General features: G+C 41.3%; 1 protein-coding gene across 8 annotated transcripts in view; it reads left to right on the forward strand.

The window, feature by feature from the left end:
- VPS13D (vacuolar protein sorting 13 homolog D) overlaps positions 1 to 23,761 on the forward strand; it is a 257,770-nt gene that overhangs the window by 106,173 nt on the left and 127,836 nt on the right. For all 8 annotated transcript variants that reach the window (XM_045475674.1, XM_045475679.1, XM_045475675.1 and 5 more), the window contains 9 exons: positions 937 to 984; positions 3,150 to 3,300; positions 3,402 to 3,612; positions 8,119 to 8,366; positions 9,915 to 10,106; positions 10,415 to 10,541; positions 12,203 to 12,345; positions 16,210 to 16,340; positions 16,582 to 16,757. In XM_045475674.1, the coding sequence (XP_045331630.1) occupies positions 937 to 984; positions 3,150 to 3,300; positions 3,402 to 3,612; positions 8,119 to 8,366; positions 9,915 to 10,106; positions 10,415 to 10,541; positions 12,203 to 12,345; positions 16,210 to 16,340; positions 16,582 to 16,757 (1,427 nt within the window). The remainder of the gene's footprint in view (positions 1 to 936; positions 985 to 3,149; positions 3,301 to 3,401; positions 3,613 to 8,118; positions 8,367 to 9,914; positions 10,107 to 10,414; positions 10,542 to 12,202; positions 12,346 to 16,209; positions 16,341 to 16,581; positions 16,758 to 23,761) is intronic.

The following is a 23,761-nucleotide window of genomic DNA, read 5'->3' on the forward strand; positions in this document are numbered from 1 at the left end:
ATTTCAGCAGAGAAACGAGATCCAAAAACGAGATCCATATATTACCTCACCTGTGCAGACCCATTTCGTACTCACTTAGCCCGACTGGCAGTGTGCTAATCTGCCAGACGCGTGTGTACTGGCTCGACTCGCACGTACCGTTCTGCTTCCTTTATATACGGCCTTCTTTACATTTCTGTAGTGCTGTTCCTTGATCCTTCTAGTTCTGTGTCTCCACTCTCCTCCCTTCTGGCATAAGGACAGATGTCCACCGTCGTTACTTATTTTCTGATCACACATCCTCTCACACACGCTTGCCCTGACGTGACCCCAGCCTGCAGTCTTTCGGGGTGGCAGGGCCAGCCTGGGCGGTGACGCAGGCGGCCTCCCTGTCTGGGACACGCAGGTAGAGGCTGGCGTTGCAGCTGGCGTGGCCGCCTCAGGGGCTCCCACCCAGGACCCGGTCGTACTTCGGAGGATAACTGCATTTGTTTCGGGGTAGCCAGTGATGAAGAGGAAAGTGCAAAGGCCTCACAGCTTTCCCCATGCTCCCTTATTCATGAAAAATACCCTCCCTCCAAGAACACTGTTCTCTCTCCACTTCTGCTCTTGTGCCCCGAGTTTCTTAGAAGAGGAAGCCTTCTTTCCAGATTACGTTCCCGCCTAAATTTCCATCTAGTAAGGAAAGGAACCATCCCCCCCCCCCACCCCCACCCCACAGATACCTTTCTGTTGTATTGATGTGTCCTGGAGAAATTCCGTGTACATGGAATGGTTGTAAAATGAATATTGCCTTTTCCATATCCTCTAACACGTTTTCTCTTCACGATGGACCACGCTTTACTGAGACTATTTAGAAATCCCACCCTTTCAAGCACATTACATTGTCATTGAATTTAACGATGCCTGTCATTTGAGGTCTGCGCTGGCTCTCTGACTTTTGGAATCTTTTCTTAGATTGGCAGCCCGGGCAGCAGAACGAATATTATTCATCCCCAGGTTTATGTGAGTATGGTTTTCCTGTGTCACTGCGTTTATTGACTGTATACACTGCGTTTCAACCATACATAGATGTCCTGATGATCCCAGGACTTCATGACCTATGTGTGATTGAAACTGACCTTTGTCCTTTTCTGTTAACAATTACCTTCCTTTTATAAGAACCTGCAAGAAAGCGTTTGAACTAACTTGGTATGTTAGACCTAGCGTTAACAGGGGAGGAGGAGAAAACACCCATGTTGTGGTTCAAGGTCCCCTTCTCTTTCTAAGTTAAAATATAAAGTAACCCTCTGTGGCTGTATGCATTTCCTAGGTTTTAGTTGCAAGGTCATAAAAGTAAATAAGAATGAAAAATAGTAAGATTTTTTTTTTTTCCCCCATTTGGCTCTTGAAACATCACCAGAAGATGACATTAAAAAACTCTTTTCATATTTGTGCTTTTACTTTCTTCTGACGGTAGTAGGTTTTGAAATGTGAGATTTCAGGTATGTTTAAGAAGCAGCGGTGTCAAGATTTAAAACTATTATTCTTGGGCCTTGGCTCTTTCGGGGCTTTGCCAGGCTGGGTCAGCAGAGGCTTTGGTGATGATTTTGGCTGGGATTCTGTCCCTCTGAAAACCCTCCAGAAACTGATAGTTTGTCTTTTCTTTTTTTTTTTTTTTTTTTTTTTTCAACGTTTATTTATTTTTGGGACAGAGAGAGACAGAGCATGAACGGGGGAGGGGCAGAGAGAGAGGGAGACACAGAATCAGAAACAGGCTCCAGGCTCTGAGCCATCAGCCCAGAGCCCGACGCGGGGCTCGAACTCACCGACTGCGAGATCGTGACCTGGCTGAAGTCGGACGCTTAACCGACTGCGCCACCCAGGCGCCCCAGATAGTTTGTCTTTTCATTGGGCCTTCCTGGAAGTCTTGGTTCAAAACATGGAGGAGCTCTTCATTTTGTTGTTCATTAGTTTGGTTTCCACATATTGTTTGTTTTAATAAAAAAGTTGGCAATATGAAAAGCTTGGATGTAGTGTCATTTGTTTCTCCATTGAAAAAAAAAAAGCAGCACTGTCAGTATGTTCTGGACACTCATTCAAAGAATGGTAGTTGCAGAAACCTTCTCTTTGGTGTACCTGATGTGGGGTTTTATACTTTAAAAAAAGAAAAATCTCGGCACTTGATAGTAAAACAAAACGTGTGTTGGATGTGTGAATGAACACATGGAAAAAGAAAGTAGTGGCTGCAACCCAAGACCAAAACTAAATGACTTCCCTCCGCTCTGTTGAGTTTCGGAACCTCGGTGTCCCGTTGATGCAAGAGTGATTATTGGACAGAGCTGAAAAAGTTGTGAAGAGAGAGAAGTTTGATTTTAAAGCTCTTTGAAAGACAAATGTTGCTTCTTCTACAGGCATGGGCCTAGAGAGTAATTTTTATGACATTTAGGGGGAAAAAGTAATTATTGTTCCTGTGAAAGGCATACCAATGCAGACAACTCTTTCTCCTACACTCTGCGGATTTTACAAAGACAGGCTCTAATCTCAGAAGACTTCCTTCTGTTTTTCTGTGTGTGTTGGGTAGTATCCAGCCCATTGTTAGTGTTGAAGGAGTGTTTCTCGCTTTAATGTTAATCTGAGAGAAAAATACCACAGAAGGTAAATCATCTCATGTTTTTCAAAGTCTTACCTCAGTGTTTCTGAACGTTTGGTTGCTTTGGATGATCTTTAGTCCCCTCCAGTAGAGTTGAAAACAAGTGTCGTTCACAGTTTCCATATAAGGGCTGAGGTATAAGAACCCAAGGGCATTAGGGTGATTTCCAGCAGACAGTTTCTTATCAAATTGCAGGAAGCTTGGAAGATTTAATAGGTTATTATGGGTTTTAGTGTCTTTATAATGTGTCTAGAGGCCTCGGACTGATTTTTCTTTGTGATACACTTTGTGACACCACGTCTGAGTAGAGTATCTGTCTTTTTCTAGAAATGTTTAAGATTGGCTACATTCATGGGGTCTATCTGTAGGATATTCATGCCTATTAAAGATGAGTGGTTTTAGGGTTGAATGACTAATTTCACTGAAGGGTTAGAGTAATAAGATGCTTTTGACTTAGGCATCCTAGTTGGTATTGCTGTATTTTGTGTGCTTTTTCACGAGCACAGCTGTGGTGCTTTTATTCCTGTCTTACTCACAGTTCTCTTCGCTCCCGCCTGTCCGGGTGGTCTTCGCCGTGACGATGGAAGGCAGTGCTCGGAAAGTCATCACCGTCCGGTCTGCCCTCATTGTGAAGAACAGGCTTGAGACACCAATGGAACTAAGACTGGATAGCCCGTCAGCTCCCGACAGTGAGTTTTGACATAGTCTGTCCCCATTTTATCCTGAGAGAGTCAACCTTTTGGGTGGGAGACCATTCCCCGAAGATGCTGACCCTTGTTTTCTGTGCCAGAGCCTGTGGTGCTGCCTGCCATCATGCCAGGGGATTCGTTTGCTGTGCCTTTACATCTCACTTCTTGGCGGCTACAGGCCCGGCCCAAGGGATTGGGCGTATTTTTCTGTAAGGCTCCTATCCACTGGACCAATGTAGTGAAGACTGCAGAGGTTAGCAGCAGCAAACGAGAGTGCCACTCTATGGACTTGGACAAAAGCCGGTTCTTCAGGTACGCACAGTACTGGGATGGCATGTCAATTTTGCTTTTTTAAAAAAAATTCATTCTCTCTCTGAGGACCCTTAGTGATTCAGTTGTGCTTATTTAAAATCCTAAAGTTCTGGGGCGCCTGGGTGACTCAGTCAGTTGGGCGTCCGACTTCGGCTCAGGTCATGCTCTCGCGGTCCGTGAGTTCGAGCCCCGCGTCAGGCTCTGTGCTGACAGCTCAGAGCCTGGAGCCTGTTTCAGATTCTGTGTCTCCCTCTCTCTCTCTGACCCTCCCCCGTTCATGCTCTGTCTCTCTCTGTCTCAAAAATAAACGTTAAAAAAAAAATTAATAAAATAAAATCCTAAAGTTCTTTTTTTAGTTTATTTTTTGAGTGAATGAACAAGCAGGATAGGGGCAGAGAGAGAGGGGGAGAGAGAGAATTCCAAGCAGGCTCTGCACTGTTAGCGCAGAGCCCGATGCGGGGCTTGAACCCACGAACCACAAGATCACAACCCGAGCTCAAATCAAGAATCAGACACTCACCCGACCGAGCCACCCAGGCACCCCTAAAATCATAAAGTTCTTATTCCTTAAGTCCTTCTGTTAGAGTTTATAAGGATTCAAGGGTTAATCTTTGGTGGGGGTGGGACTGTTGCTTATCATCTAATATTTATGGGAGAAACCACCAAAACACACATGTAGGATCAGACACTGGTCTGTGTGCATCAGTATAAAGAGAGGACGTGCAGAGAGGGAAGAAAAAAAATAATACTAGTTCCCATTCCTAAATTGAGAAGCAAAATCCTCGGGTTAGAAGTTTTCATATGATGGATTTCAGAGGAATTTGGAGGATGGCTCGTGTACCTAGCACTGACTTTCCTTGGGGACCTTGACAAAATGATCTAATCATTTAGACTCCTGTTTGCCCCTTCCAAGGAGAATAAGGAATACGTTTCCAGATTCGGTGTTGGAAGAAATACCACATTGGTATTGTTAGATCCTTCTGAACTTAGACTTTAAACTTACCTGGACTAGAGGCTATCAGCTTAGGTTTCTCTGTAGGGAAGTTAGGCATTCATTTAGTGTGAACTTAAGAGGTGCAAGAAGAGTGTAAAGAATTTCAGTATGCCCTTTACCCAGGGTGGCCATTGTTAACGGACTGACAAGGGAGAAATAGGTAAATGCATAGCCATAACGGACTGTTTTCACACTTCTCTGTCAATAATTTGCAAAATAAAAACAATAAAGATACAAAAGGATTTGAACGGTGCTGTCAATCAGCTTGTCAAAATTGACATTTATAAAACACTTTTTACCAACAACTCCAGATTGTACATTCACATCAACTATGTGCGGAATAGTCCTCAAGAGAGACCATCTACTGGGCCATAAAACAAAGATCAATAAATATTAAAAGAATTGAGGGACGCCTGGGTGACTGAGTTGGCTAAGCGGCCGACTTTGGGCTCAGGTCATGATCTCTCGGTCCGTGAGTTCGAGCCCCACGTCGGGCTCTGTGCTGATAGCTCGGAGCCTGGAGCCTGCTTCGGGTTGTGTGTCTCCCTCTCTGTCTGCCCCTCCCCCATTCACACTCTGTTTCTCTCTGCCTTTCAAAAATGAATAAATGCTAAAAAAAAAAAAAAAAAAAAAAAAAGAACTGAAACCATACATAGTATATCTCATGATCACAATAGAATTAAAGTGAGAATCAGTAACAATAAGATGCCTCTAAAATCCCTAAATATTTGGAAAATTAAACAGTACATTTCTAGATAACCCAGGGGTCAAGAAAGAAATCACAAAGGATATTATAAATATTCTGAACTGAACAATAATAAAAATTAGACATTAAAATGTGGGGGAGGCAGCAAAAGCAGTTCTAGAGAAAAATGTATAATTGTTTTGAGAAATATGTAGCTTTTAATGCTCTTATTAGAAAATAAGGAAGATGTAAAGTTGATGTAAGCCTCTACCTTAAGGTAGAAACCAAAATAAATTAGAAATAAATAGAAAAAGGACATGATAAAAATGTGTGGAATTCAAAAAAATAGAAAACAAACAATAGAGAAAATCAACAATGTCAAAGTGGCTTTTTGAAAAGATTACTGAATTTGGTAAATGTCTTATAAGACTGATCAAGGAGAAAAGAAAGAAAACACGAACTACCATATAAAGAATGAAAAGAGGAGACATTATTATAGATCCTATAGACATTAAAAGGATTAAAAGGAGATTCTGTGAACAGTTTTGTACAGATAAATTCCACCCTTGAATGACAAATTTCTTTAAAAACAAAGATTACCAAAACCGACACAAAGAAGAGATAGACAAATATTTGATAAAGAAATTTAAAATTTTAAAATAATTTATTATTTTTTAAATTTACATCCAAGTTAACATACAGTGCAACAATGATTTCAGGAGTAGATTCCTTAATGCCCCTTACCCATGTAGCCCATCCCCCCTCTCACAACCCCTCCAGTAACCCTCTGTTCTCCATATTTAAGAGTCTCTTCTGTTTTGTCCCCCTCCTTGTTTTTATATTATTTTTGCTTCCCTTCCCTTCCCTTATGTTCATCTGTTTTGTCTCTTAAAGTCCTCATATGAGTGTAGTCATTTGACACTTGTCTTTCTCTGACTGACTAATTTCGCTTAGCATAATACCCTCTAGTTCCATCCATGAAGTTGCAAATGGCAAGATTTCATTCTTTTTGATTGCTGAGTAATACTCCATTGTGTATATATACCACATCTTCTTTATCCATTCATCCATCGATGGAAATTTGGGCTCTTTCCATACTTTGGCTGTTGTTGATAATGCTGCCATGAACACGCAGGTGTCCCTTCGAAACAGCACACCTGTATCCTGTGGATAAATACCTAGTAGTGCAATTGCTGGGTCATAGGGTAGTTCTAAGGAAATTTAATTTTTAATAAAAACCTTTCCCATAATGAAGACTTTAGGCCCATGTGGCTCCACTAGTGAATTCTACCAGACATTTTAGGAAGAAATAATACCAGTTCTAGGTAAACTCTTTCAGAAAGCAGGGGAGAAGGGAACAGCTCCTCATTTATTTTATGAGGCCAGCATATAGCTGGTACCCAAACTGGCATAGATATTATTTAAAAAAAAAAAAAAAAAAAAAAAAAGGAACTACAAACTGGTATTCCCACATGAGATGCAAAAATTCCTAACTGTTACCAAATAGAAATCCACCAAGTGAAGTTTATTCCAGGAATGTAAGATTATTTTAACATTTGAAAATTGATATATGTAATTTACTGTATTAACTTAAAAGACTAAACAAGAAAAACCTATCAGATTATCTCATTAAATGCCAAATAAACAAAAAGCTTACAACACCCATTCATGCTAATATTCAGCAAACTAGCAACCAAAGGGAATATTACAGTCTACTTAAGGGCATTTGTCGTAAACCTACAGCTACCATTATACTTAAACTTTTTTCCTTGAGATTGAGAACCAGCAACTTCATTTGACATTGCAGTAGCAGTCCTAGCCATTGTAATAGGGACAAATAAGTAAACAAGAAATTGAAAAAGCTTAAAGATCTGAAAAGAACTAAAACTTGTTATATGCAGATGACACAGTCATGTATGTAGAGAACTATGGACTCCATAAGATTATGAGGCCTAATAAAGTTATCAAGATTTAAGATATAGGAATCAATTGTATTCTTATATTCTAGCCATGAACAATTGGAAATGTAATTTTAAAAAGACACTACTTACAATAGCACCAGAAAACATTAATTACCCAGGAATCAATCTAAGGAATTATGTGCCAGCCTTCAATGCTAGAAGTGGCAAAACCTTGCCAAGAGATATTAAAGAAAACCCAGTAACTAAGTGGAAAGATAACAAAGTTCATGGATTGGAAGACAAAATGTTGTTAGGATTTCCATTCTTGCTAAATTGATCTGGAGGTACAACCCAGTTGGCTAGCTGCAACCCAATCGGCTGTCAACAGAATGATGAATAAATAAAAAATGGTATATTCATATACTGGCATGTGGACAAAATTCTGATACATATAGTAGCATGGCTACATCTTGTAGAAATTTCATTTTACATACAAAAAAAGCCAGACATGGGGAGTAACCTATACTGTATCATTCCATTTACATGCAATTCAAGAACAGGCTCAACCAATATATAAGTGATAAGTATCAGACAGTGGTTGCTTCTTTCTTCGGAGAGGATATTGCCTGGAAAGGGATAGGAGGGAACTTTCTGCAGTGAGAGAAAGATTCTATAACGGTGTTGGGTCGTGGTTAACGAGGTATACATATTTGTCAAAACTCACCAAACTGAACATTTAAAATTACACATCTTACTGTATTTTTAACTATACACCTCAGTATAAATGTGTCTGAGATTGAAAACTGCAAATATCCTACTGAATTGTTGAACCGGTTTAGTGTTAAGCTTTCTCATACTCCACTAAGGAAGAAAAATTCAAGTTCTTTATTTAGGCTGATGGTTTTTCCACTGCTTTGTCTTCATAGGTTTTGCGTAGCCATAAAGAAGGAGAATTACCCAGATTATATGCCCTCAAACATATTTTCTGACAGTGCAAAGCAGATCTTCAGACAACCCGGGCATACCATATATCTCCTGCCAACTGTGGTCATCTGCAACTTGTTACCTTGTGAACTTGATTTTTATGTTAAAGGAATGCCAATTAATGGGACATTGAAACCTGGCAAAGAGGTGGCCCTGCACACAGCTGACACATCCCAGAACATCGAATTAGGTAAGGGTTTAGTCAGATAATCACCTGTGGTAACGCTATGGAAACGTCCATGAGTCTTTTGTGATCATTTGGTAAACATTTTAGAAAAATGATCATACATAGGCTATCTCAATAACCGAGCTCAAAGGATTTATGCACTTGAAATAAAAAAGCTTCTTAGAAAATTACCCAAAGAAAAAACCTGAGCAGATCCAAAAGATTTACAGAGGAAGCACTCAACAGAGCCTTTTTCTTGTGTTGCTTACTTGATGTGATTTCAATGGGAAGTCATTTCATCTTTTCAAACCTTACGTTTTCCTGACTGTAAAACATGCAAAATCCCACATCTCTCCTCTTTTCAGGAAAGGAGAAAACATTTGCTCAGTATAGACTGTACTCTGGGCGTCATGTCAAGGGCTTTCATACCCATCGTCTCATGTAATCCTTACAGTAGTTACTTGTCCTGTTTACTGATGAGGAAATTGAGGTCTGGGGTGTTTCATGCACCTGGTGATTTTCACTAGGGGTGGATGAAGTCAAAGTCAAGAATCATTGTATTTGCAGCACTTAAGGATTTGTGGGTTTTTTGTTTTTTTTTTTTTTAAGTTTATTTATTTTGAGAGAGAAAGTGCACACATGAGCAGTGGAGTGGCAGAGAGGGAGACGGAGAGTCCCAAGCAGGCTCTGCACTCTCAGCACAGAGCCTGACACAGGGCTCAACCCCACAAACTATGAGATCATGATCTGAGCTGAAACCAAGAGTCATACGTTAACTGAGCCACCCAGGCGCCCCAGGACATGTTTTTTTTAAGGTTGTTTTAGACACATTGAAAGGTAATGACGTAGATATTTGTACAGTTTCATGAATGATCTCACTGTGTCACCTCACTGCATTTCACAGTCCCTGTCTCAGGCAGACGCTGTTATCCCCGTTTTACAGATGCGGAACCTCACACGCATTGCACTTAGGCAGCTTCTTCCACAATGTTTCTTGCCCCCTGCGGGAAATGGCAGCGTCTCCCCACCGCCCACCCCCACCACTGTGCACACACCCAGCACTCTTCTCTTCCCAGCTGTGCTGCACATGGATTATCACTTTTAATAACAACCCTGTGACAGACCTACTGGTATTCTCCCCACTTGGCAGATTAGCTTGCCCCACGTTGCACAGCTGGTAAGGACAGACTGGGAATCGGAAGCCAGCCAGTGGAGCTGGAGAGTCCTTGACTCTGTTACCCTGTACTTGCCTTTACTGTGTTTGAGGTGCCCAGCTCAGGGCCTGATGAGGAGTAAGCTCACAATAATCATAGCTGTTATTGATAGGTTTTTGGTATTTCCATCCTTCTGATTGTGCAGTTCAGACTCTCTCCTGTACCTTCCAGGCCATCTGGTTTGCTTCATATTTATTCTCGCCCCAGTGCAGGGAAAATGGCCGTTCTAATGACATTTTTTGCCAGTGCCATATATAGTTCTGATTTTTCCAAGAAGTACCCAATTTTGTTTGGCTTTGGACTGTTCTGACAAACGAAAGTGAGAAACCAGGAAGACAGTAGCTTGTATCTTCTTCAGGGGTATCGCTGGAGAACTTCCCACTCTGTAAAGAATTGCTCATTCCACCGGGAACCCAAAACTACATGGTAAGAATGCGACTCTACGACATCAACCGGCGGCAGCTGAACCTCACCATCCGGATTGTGTGTCGAGCAGAAGGATCCTTGAAGATCTTCATTTCTGCTCCATATTGGCTGATTAACAAAACAGGTATGTACAGAGGCTGCTCAACTGGGCCTTTGGCGCTGGTCATGGGAATTCAGATTTATTTGCTCCGCTAACCGAGTAGAGCCAATGCAAATAGATGACTTCAACAGTCTAAGCTGCTGAAACTCTCCTGCCTCCATAATAAGTGCTTCATCATGGTCAAAACTGTCCTTTCAGACAACAAACTGAGCCCACAAAATAAATTCAGTTTTCACTATTTTCCCCTGTGACAATTTTTTTTCCTTTACCACGTACATCTGTCTTGCATAGACCGGGTGGGATTGATGTAAACTTTCCCCTCCTCCCTAAAGGGTTACCGCTGATCTTCAGACAGGACAATGCAAAGACAGACACTGCAGGCCAGTTCGAAGAGCATGAGCTGGCCCGGAGCCTGAGCCCTCTCTTATTCTGCTACGCGGACAAAGAGCAGCCCAACCTGTGAGTACAGTAATTTATGGAAAGGGGAAGTAAGCTCCTAGGCGAGGGAAAAAATTAGCAAAGGCTCTAGTGTGTCCGTGTAAGTAGAAATGTACTGTAGATAACAGTCCTGACTTGGCAGGGGAATAGGACCATGACCTAATGGGATTTTTTTTGGATCTAATTTCTGTGTCATTTGATATTGAAAATAAACCATTTGGTGGGTTGGTAATGAAAGCTAGTTTTATTTTACATGTATTGAAGCAGTTCTATTCGTAACTCTGCCAGTGAAGAGAGCCCCCACGGGTTCCCTTCCCTTCTCTGCCTGGTTTTCTCCTGCACGGAGCCCTCAGCACAGGCAGCAGAGCTGGCATCACAGGGGGACACAGCCTGGCCCCTTGGTAAAACAGCCACCCCACTGACCCAGTCCAGGTCGATTTGTGTAAGGGCTCAGGGTCCATCGCTTTTACCCTTGACATAAACGGTACCATTCCAAGATCTCAGAGCCCTCATCGCGTGCTGAAAGGCCGGGAAGAGCACCCGTTGGGAGAGTTAGATGACCTGCCTTTGAGCATGTGGTAGGAGCATGAATTCCCTTTTGTTCTTGGTTTTGACATTCTGCTTTTTATAGGGGTCTTCTAATCTGGAGCCTTCCTCCAAAGAGACATGAGCGCAGGTGATGGCGCTACAGTGCCATTTGCTGTCACAGAGGAGGAGAGATGTGCTGCAGCCTTCCTAGGAAGGCTCGGGGAGCGCTGGGTGCCAGTGGGCGCAGACATGTCTCCCAGGGAGGGCTGCAGTCTCGGTCGGCCCTGGAGTCGGGGGGGATTGACCAGGGTACTAGACATGGTGGGAGACACATACAGCCACTCGGCACATCGGCGAGCCATGTCTCACACCTTTCCTGGGGGGATCCTGACAGTGTCAGATCTAGGACTTGACATTTGTGACCCACTTTGACGTATCCAGGGAACTCAACAGTTCCCAAAGCGTTTCTGCGTAGACCATCACCTTTGATTCTGTCAGCATCCCAATGGATTCGACAGGGCAGGAAATACTGTTTTACTTTAAGATGAGGAAACTGAGGCTCAGAGAGAGTTCCTCGTCCAAGGTTACATGGCCTTAGTGGTAGACCCGGAACACATACTCAAGAATTACGTTTCCGGGATCCCTGACAAGACACTGGCCAACGTAACAATGCTTTGCCGTTGTAACAGTACCAGGCCTGAGAAAGAACATACCGTCAGCTGCCTCTTCTCTACTTTTGTGTGTGCAGAACCACGTGTACGCTTTTCTCTTACATTCAAGGTATTTTCACAAACCCTTGAAACACCTGCGATAGGAGAGTATCAGTTTGCCTTGAACTCTTGTTTTTCAGAGGAATGAGGTATTGTAGCATTTTCCTTATGCTTTATGCTCATAGAATCCTTGAATCTTCTCCTAGCGTGTCTAGCTATAGATGTCAGCACATTTCATGCGTTGTGGTGCCGTGGCTGCCTCAAAGATAGGGTGTTGCCCGCTGGTTGTTGGCCTGCTGTGTTTGGGAATCGCCCGAGAGTGAGGAGGAGCCAGCATTAGAGTTCCGTTTCGGGTGATAGCTGTAGCAGTGGTCCCTGATTAGAACAGGTGGATGAGACTTTCCTATGGATGAATACATGTATCTCTGCTTTTCTGCCCCACAGCTGCACGATGCGAATCGGAAGGGGGATTCATCCGGAAGGCATGCCGGGCTGGTGTCAGGGCTTCTCACTGGATGGCGGTAGTGGTGTCCGAGCTTTGAAAGTCATCCAGCAAGGAAACCGCCCAGGGCTGATCTATAACATTGGTGGGTTACATTTGGAGCAGCGGGAGAATCAGAACCATTGGCCGATGACCTCAGGCTTGGAGGAATAAGCTGGCCATACGTTTTGGCCTGGCTGCAAGTGCTGATTTTCTCGTTTGGCATTGGGTCAGGTATCTGTTCTCCGAATGCTAGATTGATATCAACACAGATCTATTCTCCTAGGGATCTCAGGAGCCACGTAAACACTGCCCTTTTGAGGTCTGGGGCTCTGTTTAATTTCAGACTCACCTGTGTTAGGAAAGTATCAGTTTGGCTTGAATCCTTGTTTTTCATGGGAATAATAGGAACACTTAGAGTGCTTTTCATCCTCCAACCATTTCCCACGCATTCATTAAAACTTGCAAACCCTCAGAGGGCAAGAAGCATTGTTCACCTTGAAACTGAAGCAGAGAGGTTAAGTGACTTGCCCAGACGCAAAGGGCAAGTCTGGGTCAGAAGTAGGATTCTAATTGGGGTGTATGCATTTGAAGCAGAAAATATAATAAGATGCACTCAGCAGTTATAGTAATTAGAAGCCCGTAAAGTAGCTTAGCTTGCGGAGGTGGAGAGTGGGGAGGGAAGCGGGGAACACTGGTCTGTATGCCTCCTAGCCATCAGGAATGCTCAACTCCAAAGATTTTCTGAAGAGTTAAGCTTGATTTAAATATGTTTCGGGTTTAATATGTTAGCAGCGTACCCTTCCTTTAGTACGTAATTTCCAAACATCTCAAAGCCCTGTTGAGCGTTGGATGTTGGAAAACCATCTAGAACTGTGCTGCCCATTGAACTCTCTGCAATGATGGCAGTGCTCCATTTCACACTGTCCAGCCCTGCAGTGCTAGCCACACGTGGCCACCAAGCACACGCGCGAGAGTACATTGCTAAGAAACGTGGTAAGTGTGACCAAGAAATCGAATCTTTCGTTGTACTTAATGGATTTAAGTAGCCGTTCATGATCAGTGGCAGCTGGAATTGGACGGTGTAGATATAGTCACTTTATAGAAGGAAGAACTAAGGTGGTATGAAGCTGTTTACCCTGAATCCCATGGAGGGTCAAAGGGTATATTTGTCTGAGGGCATGTTAGCAACAGTCTCTTCCGAGTCCAGCTTCCTTCTTCTGTTTTTGGAACATGAATTTATATGCATTCTCCCTTGATATGGAAACTGTCTTCTTTAAGGTTGGTATTAAGATTTTTAGTAGAAGAAATAAACTTTCTGTGATCCTCCAGCTGGGGACCCTTCCCTTCCTTTCCCTTCTTTCCCTTCCTTTCCCTCCTCCCTTCCCACGTCCCTTCCCTCCTCCCTTCCCTCTTCCCTTCCCTCTTCCCTCTCCTTCCTTCCTTCTTTCTTCCCTTTTTTTTTAAAGTGTGTGTGTGTGTGTGTGTGTGTGTTTGCTGAGGATCATTTTCTGTCCTTTGTCTTTGCATCTGTTTGCTCCTCTCTTGAATAAGCAAAGGCTGCTTCATGCTGTGTTTGGCTGTCTACTGGGATATCTTGCCCTTGACACAGTTCCTAAAGAAAGATACCAGAGGTTGGCTAGAAGCTGCCAGAAGGGAGGTTGAGGGAGGAATGGAAGTTGTGCCCTTCTGAAGCGGCTGGCACTAAGGGACTACAGAGTTCCTGCAGAGACATAAGTCTCCAGTCAGAAATACGCAGTGAGCACACATAGAAACTTTTATGCGAGGAGTGCTTATTAAAAGTCATTGCGTATGTTTTTTTGGAACAATACTGTGATATGAATTTTGTTGTTACACCAAAGAAAGGAATAGAAGGGGTAGGATAGGACTTTGTAATTCCTAGCTTCGTGAGATCTTGGCATGTATTATCATGGAAATTTGTGGAATCTCTCGCTTGAATATTTTTGAAGAATTGGATAGATAGCTAGCTCCCTGTCAGGAATAGTTAAAAGCAAAGTCCCAAGATAAAGAGCCTGGGAGGACCTTGCCAGTTAGCCTTATATGTGCCTCCAAAAAGAAGGATTTTGTACATTTTTATCTTATCAGATAAAGATATTTGTTGGGGGGTTGCCAAGGCTATCTAAGATGAAAAAGGAAACAAAAAGCCTGCTTTTTTCTAAAAATTGAGCATTGATACAGTAGTCTTTTTTTATCATATCAAATTAAACATATCCTGGGGTGCCTGAGTGGCTCAGTCTGTTGAGGGTCTGACTCTTGATCTCAGCTTAGGTCTTGATCTCACAGTCCTGAGTTCAAGCCTGCGTTGGGCTTCATGCTGGGTGTAAAGCCTACTTAAAGAAAAAAAAAAAAAAAGAATATATTTGTTGTGGGCAGACTTTGTAGTGGTTGAGATCAGCTAGCTATCAATATAGATTTCTGACAATGCTTTCCTGTCTGTTACAGAAAAAAAACGATAGGGTATATCTCCCTGTTTAAGTATTACTCAGCATTTCTTAGATACAGAATTTCAGACTCTCTGTTTTGTGATTTGCTCAGTCTTTTAGGTAGTTTGAAGCCTTAGGTTAAAGCAACACCAGGTTTTTCAAGCCAGTACAGGTGAATTATGGAGTTAACAGACTGGAATATTTCTATTTGGGGTTATGTTGGGACATTCAGGGAACCTAGTCGTCCTGTCCTAAGATCTCTTCCTTTTTTATGGTTCTTAACACTTGTTAACTGCTGACTACGGTCCTTATGTATGTCTCATCAGAATATGAGCAGGGCTCCTGAGGCAGTGTGCCTGGGTTTGAACCCAGCTGTGCCACTTACTGGCTGTCTGACCTCGTGCAAGTTGCCTAGCTTCCCTTATGCCTTAGTTTCCTCATCTAGAAAGTGAAAAGTGAAAATACTGACTCATGACATGTTATGAGAATTAAACGTAAGGCCTTTGGTAGAAACATAGCATACATTAAGAATTCAATAAACAGGTGCCTGGGTGGCTCAGTCAACCGGTTAAAGCATCCGACTTGATCTCAGCTCAGGTCTTGATCTCAGGGTCGTGAGTTCAAGCACCATGTTGGGCTCCACATGGGCATGGCGCCTACTTAAAAAAAGTTTCAATAAATATTATTTTTTAAAATTATTTCTAGCTGTAAATATTGCTATCACTGTATAACCCTAGTACCTTGAATATAGTTGCTCTATTTATTGTCTGAATGAATGAATAACTTATCCCACTGAGTTTTGTAGTTTTTAAAATTGTCATCAGAGTTTTTAAGATAATTCCATGCTGTTTCCCTTCTTTCTTCCTTTGGGATCCAATGTTTTGAGATTTCCATCTGATTGATTATGACTTTGTGTTCTTGGCATGTGTTTTGTTTGCTGTTCTATTTTTTCAGTACATGGTAGGTGCTGGAATCGTTCAGCTTGTGAATGAGTATATCCTATGATATTTAACTTTATGTCCCAGCTGGGTTCTTGGGCAGCGAGCTAAAAGAAAGTACTAGAGAAGAGTCCCCTGCATTCAGGGCCGTGCAGGATCCAGTTAAGTAATCTGAAATTTCTGTAATATCGTGTAAAAGGAGCAAGTTCTCAAGGAGGAAATTTTGTGTTTCAGATGTAAACAGAAGTGTATTACATAAACTATCTTAGTAGTCCACTTCATGAATGGAGACCATAGGTATCTGTGGCTAAACACCTGCGTGCCTTAGGTGCTGTTGTGATGGTGCACCCTTTAGGGAGAAACCAGGAATTACAACGATATTGGTATCACCACTGAGGGGGCATGAAGAATAATACTTTGAGTGTACTCATTGATTTCATTCCATTCTTGGAAGGTTTCATAGAGGCTCTGGGTGACATAATTATTTTCTCAGAGAAACTAAGTAATTGTGAAGCCTATTGTTTTTTGTTGGACCATGGATTTTCTGTCTTCTGATGAATTCATGGAAGTGGTTCTTATTATTTGTAGGTATTGATGTCAAGAAAGGCCGAGGTCGATATATTGACACCTGTATGGTCATCTTTGCCCCCCGGTACCTGTTAGATAATAAATCATCTCACAAGCTTGCATTTGCACAGAGGGAATTTGCCAGAGGACAGGTAAGTCGTTTACTTTTGAAGAATGACCAGTGTTTATTTAACAGTACAGTGGGGTTTAATGCCATGATTTATCTCCCCATCAACACTGTTAAGTTTTGTGATGTGAATAACCATTTCATGCCTTTGGTACCCTAAGTAGCTCGTGGTAGAGAGCAAGGCCCAGACTAGGCAGTTACTCAGCAAACATTTACTGTCTTGACTTGTATTTGTTGACTAAAGACAGTGATCCTTTATATTTTAGGGAACAGCCAATCCTGAAGGTTACATTTCCACCCTTCCTGGTTCCAGCGTGGTGTTCCATTGGCCTCGGAATGATTATGATCAGCTCTTGTGTGTCAGATTGATGGATGTTCCCAATTGTATTTGGTCTGGAGGGTTTGAAGTCAATAAGAATAATTCCTTTCATATCAACATGAGGTAAATTCAGACACTGTATTTAGACAAAACGTAGTCTTCTTTCAGGTGCAGTAATGTATCATATAAATTTGAAATATCTACGAAGTAAATAGTAATACTGCCCTTTATGAAATGGGTGGTTATGTTTCTGGCTCTAAGTTCTTAAAACTTGTGGTGACCAAGTAAGTGTGACCGAATGTTTTGATGGAATGAATTAAAGGCATGTTGACAGTTTTGACCATTGTGCAGTTGCTATGGTCTGAGGTTATAAATCCAATGGGTAGTGCTGAGCTCGTGATTGCCTGCAACTCTGAGAATTGTGTCTGCACTTAGATGCTAACATTGTTGATAGATGGTTTTGTGTATTCTTGCACACTGTGTATACTCTTGTCTCACTTGGTGGTATTTTAGTAAATCATCTGGCCTTTCTTGCCCAACCCGGTGACCCTCAGGTCCTTATTAAGAAAAATCAACAAATTTAGCCTCAGCTACCACAGGATGAATTTTTTCTTTCTGTTTTTATCAGATGTTTTTAAAACTTTTTTAATTTTTAATTTTTTTTTTTAATGTTTATTTATTTTTGAGAGAGACAGAGACAGAATGCAAGTGGGTTAGGGACAGAGAGAGAGGGAGACACAGAATCCGAAGCAGGCTCCAGGCTCTGAGCTGTCAACACAGAGCCCGACGCGGGGCTCAAACTCACGAACTGTGAGATCATGACCTGAGCCAAAGTCAGACGCTCAACCGACTGAGCCACCCCGGTGCCCCATTTTCTAAAATTTTTTAAAATGTTTATTCATTTTTGAGAGAGAGAGAGGGGAGAGGGGCAGAGAGAGAGACACACACACACAGAATCCAAAGCAGGCTCCAGGCTCTGAGCTGTCAGCACAGAGCCCTATGTGGGGCTCGAACTCATGAACCATGAGATCATGACCTGAGCTGAAGTTGGCCTCCCAACTGATTGATCTACCCAGGGGCTGAGGGAGCCAAGTGGTTAGGGGGCCGGTGTGCTTACCCCTGCTCCACCCAGAAGCTAGTCTGCTAGTATCCTGTATCCCCACAAGATTTAATGGCAGGCGGGGAGGTGAGGAGTTGGTTCTGTAGCTAAAACCACCAGGGGTTTATATACTGCTTGGGTGGAGGTCACCTAGAAATGTTGTGTGAGAAGAGGAAGCCAATTTAGAATTGAGCAAAAGTTGCTCGTGACTAAGGAAGGAAAGAAAAGGTGTGGACATGGGGAACGAAGGTGGCTTGTATATGTTTGTTAACCCTTCGGAGGGGTTCTAGTGCACAGTCCTAAGATACTGAGCAAAGACCCTCTGTTTCTTTTCCTTTCCCTATGTTTTCATTTTGAAACAGTTTAAACCTACAGAAAACTTACAGGTAGTGCAAAGAACACCCCTTTATCTTTCACTTGGATTAACTACACATCAGCACTTTGCTGTATCCTGCTTTGTCTCCATGCATGTACACATACACACTTTTTCTCTGAGCCATTTGAATGTAAATTGAAGTCACCCTGTTAGTTTAGCCATAAAAACTTATAGTTTATCTACCTAAAGACAAGGACATTTTGAGGTACCTGAGTGGCTCAGTAGGTTAAGTGCCTGACTTTGGCTTAGGTCTTGATCTCACGGTTCGTGAGTTCAAGCCCCGCATCGGGCTCTGTGCTGACAGCTGGGAGCCTGGAGCCCACTTTGAATTCTGTGTCTCCCTCTCTCTCTGTTCCTCCCCTGCTCACACTGTCTCTCTCTCTCTCAAAAATAGACATTAAAAAAAAAAAATACAGGGACATTTTTCTAAATAAATATACTAACATTACACACTGAATAAACTTAATATAAGTTTATTTATTTATTTTGAGAGAGCTGGGGAGGGGCAGAGAGAGAGGACAGAGGGTCCAAAGCGGGCTCTGTGTTAATAGCTAAAACCCCGATGAGGGCTCAAACTCACATGTGAGATCACGACCTGAGCCAAAGTTGGATGCTCAACCAGCTGAGCCACCTAGGTGCCCCTGATAGTTGTTTGTTTTTTTTTTAAGTAATCTCTACACCTAACATGCTCAAACTCGCAACCCCAAAATCAAGAGTTAACATGCTCTACTGACTGAGCTAGCAGGTGGCCCTGATAAATAGTCTTTTGAAATACCCTTCATAGCATAACTCCCTTTGCCTTGATCTAGGATTCAGTCAGAGGTCATGCATTTTATTTGGCAGACATATCTCATCCACTTTAATCTACAGTAGTCCTACTTTTCCTTTTTTGGTCTTTATTGACATTGAAAGCATAAGAGACTCTTAAAAACTGAGAACAAACTGAGGGTTGATGGGGGGTGGGAGGGAGGGGAGGGTGGGTGATGGGCATTGAGGAGGGCATCTTTTGGGATGAGCACTGGGTGTTGTATGGAAACCAATTTGACAATAAATTTCATATTAAAAAAAAAAAAAAGAAAATTTTAAAGATTCCAAGCCAGTTTCTTATAGAATGTTCTCTTTTCTGAATTTTTCTTTTCCTTTTTTTTAATAATATATTTATTTTTTAATTTACATCCAAGTAGCGTATAGTGCAATAATGATTTCAGGAGTAGAAAGCAGTGATTCATGCCCTACATATAATACCCAGAGCTCATCTCAACAAGTGTCTTCCTTAATGCCCAGCACCCATTTAGCCCATCCCTCCACCCACAACCCCTCCAGCTACCCTGTTTGTTCTCTGTATTTAAGAGTCTCTTATATTTTGTCCCTCTCCCTGTTATTATATTATTTTTGCTTCCCTTTCCTTATGTTCATCTGTTTTGTATCTTAAATTCCACATATGAGTGAAGTCATATGTTGTTTGCCTTTATTTAATTTCGCTTAGCATAATACACTCTAGTTCCATCCACAGTGTTGCAAATGGCAAGATTTCGTTCTTTTTGATTGCTAAGTAATACTTAGCAATTGTGTGTGTGTGTGTGTGTGTGTGTGTGTGTGTGTGTGTGTGTATGTATATACACATATATATATCTATATCTATATACGTATCTATATATCTTCTTTATCCACTCATCTGTTGATGGACATTTGGGCTCTTTCCATACTTTGGCTATTGTCAGTAGCGCTGCTATAAACATTGGGGTGCATGTGCCCCTTTGAAACAGCACACCTGTGTCCTTTGGATAAATACCTAATAGTGCAGTTGCTGGGTCTTAGGGTAGTTCTATTTTTAATTTTTTGAGGAACCTCCATACTGTTTTCCATAGTGGCTGTACCAGTTTGCATTCCCGCCAGCAATGCAAAAAAGATCCTCTTTCTCTGCATCCTCGCCAGCATCTGTCATTGCCTGAATTGTTAATTTTAGTCATTTTGACTGGTGTGAGGAGGTATCTCATTGTGGTTTTGGTTTGTATTTCCCTGATGATGAGTGATTTTGAGCATTTTTTCATGTGTCTGTTAGCCATTTGGATGTCTTCTTTGGGAAAGTGTCTGTTCATCTCTTTTGCCCATTTCTTCACTGTATTATTTGTTTTTTGGGTGTTGAGTTTGATTAAGTTCTCTATAGATTTTGGATACTAACCCTTTATCTGATATATCACTTGCAAATACCTTCTCCCATTCCACAGGTTGCCTTTTAGTTTTGCTGATTGTTTCCTTCACCGTGCAGAAGCTTTTTATCTTGATGAGGTCCCAATAGTTAATTTTTGCTTTTGTTTCCCTTCCCTCTGGAGACATGTTGAGTAAGAAGTTGCTGCGGCCGAGGTCAAAGAGGTTGACCTGCTGTCTCCTCTAGGATTTTGATGGCTTCCTGTCTTACATTTAGGTCTTCCATCCATTTTGAGTTTATTTTCATGTATGCTGTAAGAAAGTGGTCCAGGTTCATTTTTCTGCATGTCGCTGTCCAGTCTTCCCAGCACCATTTGCTGAAGAGACTATCTTTATTTCATTGGCTATTCTTTCTTGCTTTGTCAAAGATTTGGCCATATGTTTGTGGGTCCATTGCTGGGTTCTCTATTCTTTTCCATTGATCTGAGTGTCTGTTTTTGTGCCAGTACCTACTGTCTTAGTGATTACCTCTTTGTAATACATCTTGAAGTCCAGGATTGTGATACTGTCAGCTTTGGCTTTCATTTTCAGGATTGCTTTGGCTATTTGGGGTCTTTTCTGGTTCCATACAAATTTTGGGATTGTTTGTTCTGGGTCTGTGAAGAATGCTGGTGTTATTTTGATAGAGATTGCATTGAACATGTAGATTGCTTTGGGTAGTATTGACATTTTGACAATATTGGTTCTTCAGTCCGTGAGCATGGAATGTTTTTCCATTTTTTGTGTGTCATCTTCAATTTCTTTCATGAGCTTTCTATAGGTTTCAGTGTATAGGTTTTTCACCTCTTTGGTTAGGTTTATTACTAAGTATTTTTGGGTTTTGTTGCAATTGTAAATGGGATCAATTACTTGATTTCCCTTTCTGCTGCTTCACTGTTGGTGTATAGAAATGTAGCCAATTTCTGTGCATTGGTTTTATATCCTGTGACTTTGCCGAATTCATGAATCAGTTTTAGCAGTTTTTTGGTAGAATATTTTGGGTTGTCTGCGAAGAGTGAAAGTTTGACTTCCTCCTTGCCAGTTTAGATGCCTTTTATTCCTTTGTGTTGACTGATTGCATCTAGGACTTCAATACTATGTTGAAATACAGTGGTGACAGTGGTGAAATACAGTGGTGACATCCCTGTCGTGTGCCTGACCTTAGGGGGAAGGCTCTCAGTTTTTCCCCTTTAAGGATGATATTAGCGGTGGGTCTTTTGTATATGGCTTTTATGATCTTGAGGTATGATCCTTCTATCTGTATTTTCTTGAAGAGTTTTATCAAGAAAGGATGCTGTATTTTGTCAAATGTTTCTCTGTGTGAGAGGATCGTGTGGTTCTTGTCCTTTCTTTTATTAATGTGATGTATCACATTGATTGATTTGTGTATATTAAATCAGCCCTGCATTCCAGGTATAAATCCCACTTGATCATGGTGAATAATTCTTTTAATGCGTTGTTGGATCTGGTTGGCTAGTATCTTGTTGAGATATTTTTGAGATTTGTTGAGAATCTTGTTGAGAATTTTTGCATACACATTCATCAGGAAAATTGGTCTACAGTTCTCCTTTTTAGTGGACTCTGTCTGGTTTTGGAATCAAGGAAATGCTGGCCTCGTAGAATGAGTTTGGAAGTTTTCCTTCCATTTCTACTTTTTGGAACAGCTTCAAAAGAATAGTAGTTAACCCTTTTTTTAAATGTTTGGTAGAATTCCCCTGGAAAGCCATCCAGCCCTGGACTCTTGTTTTTTTGGGAGATTTTTGATTACTAATTCAGTTTCTTTACTGATTATGGGTATGTGCAAATTTTCTATTTATTCCTGTTTCAGTTTTGGTAGTTTATATGTTTCTAGGAATTTGTCCATTTCTTCTAGTTTGCCCAATTTGTTGGCATATAATTGCTCATAATATTCTCTTAGAATTGTTTGTATCTCTGCAGTGTTGGTTGTGATTGCTTTCATTCTTGATTTTATTTATTTGGGTCCTTTCCTTTTTCTTTTTGATCAAACTGGCTAGGGGTTTATCAGTTTTGTTAATTCTTTCGAGGAACCAGCTCCTGGTTTCATTGATCTGTTCTACTGTTTTTTAAATTTTGTTAGCATTGATTTCCGCTCTAATCTTTATTACTTCCCATGTTCTGCTGGCTTGGGTTTTATTTGCTGTTCTTTTTCCAGCTCTTTAAGGTGTAAAGTTAGGTTGTGTATCTGAGACTTTTCTTCCTTCTTTAGGAAGGCCTGGATTGTTATATACTTCCCTCTCATGACTACCTTTGCTGCATCACAGAGGTTTTGGGCTGTGGTGTTATCATTTTCATTGGCTTCCATGTACTTTTTAATTTCCTCTTTAACTTCTTGGTTAACCTACTCATTCTTTACAGGGATGTTCTTTAGTCTCCAAGTTTCTGTTGTCTTTCCAAATTTTTTCTTGTGGTTGATTTCGAGTTTCATAGCATTGTTGTCTGAAAATATGCATGGTACGATCTCAATCTTTTTGAACTTGTTGAGGGCTCATTTTTGACCCAGTATGTGATCTATCCTGGGGAATGTTCCATGTGCACTCGAGAAGAATGTGTATTCTGCTGCTGTAGGATGAAATGTTCTGAATATATCTGTTAAGTCCATCCAGTCCAGTGTGTCATTCAAGGCCATTGTTTCCTTGTTGATTTTCTGTTTAGAAGATCTGTCCATTGCTCTAAGTGGGGTGTTGAAGTCCCCTACTGTTATGGTATTATTATCAATGAGTTTCACTATGTGTGTGTATGTGTATGTATATATATGTATATATACGTATGTGTGTATATATATTTGTGTGTATATATATATTTGCTCTCACGTTGGGACATAAATATTTATAATTGTTAGCTCTTCTTGGTGGATAGACCCCTTACTTATGATATAATACCCTTCTTCATCTCTTGTTATAGTCTTTATTTTAAAATCTAGATTGTCTGATATAAGTATGGCTACGCCGACTTTCTTTTGGCTTCCGTTAGTATGACAGATGGGTCTCCATCCCCTGACTTTCAATCTGAAGGTGTCTTTAGGTCTACGATGGGTATCTTGTAGACAGCATATAGATGGATCTTGTTTAATTATCCATTCTGTTACCCTGTATGTTTTCTGGATTTTTCTGACAGTTTCCTATACATAGATTTAATTGAACCTTTTTTGGTAAGAATACTACCTATGTTGTGGTGTGTGTTTCTCGTTGCGTCAGTAGGAAGCCTGTGATGTCTGTTGCTCCCTTTACTGATGTTGCTAAATTCAGTCATCATATGATTAGGATGGTGTCCACCAGGTGTCTCTATTGTAAAGTTACCTTTACTTCTTTGTAAACAATAGTAAGCCATTGGGGGGGGGGGTAATTTGAGACTGTATTTTCCCCCAAAATCTTTCACTCAGTGGTCTGATGGTTCTTACCTGAATCAGTGATTTCATTGGTGGTTGCAAAATGGTGGTTTTTCTAA

Source organism: Leopardus geoffroyi, chromosome C1, assembly GCF_018350155.1.
Source record: "Leopardus geoffroyi isolate Oge1 chromosome C1, O.geoffroyi_Oge1_pat1.0, whole genome shotgun sequence".
NCBI lineage: Eukaryota > Metazoa > Chordata > Mammalia > Carnivora > Felidae > Leopardus > Leopardus geoffroyi.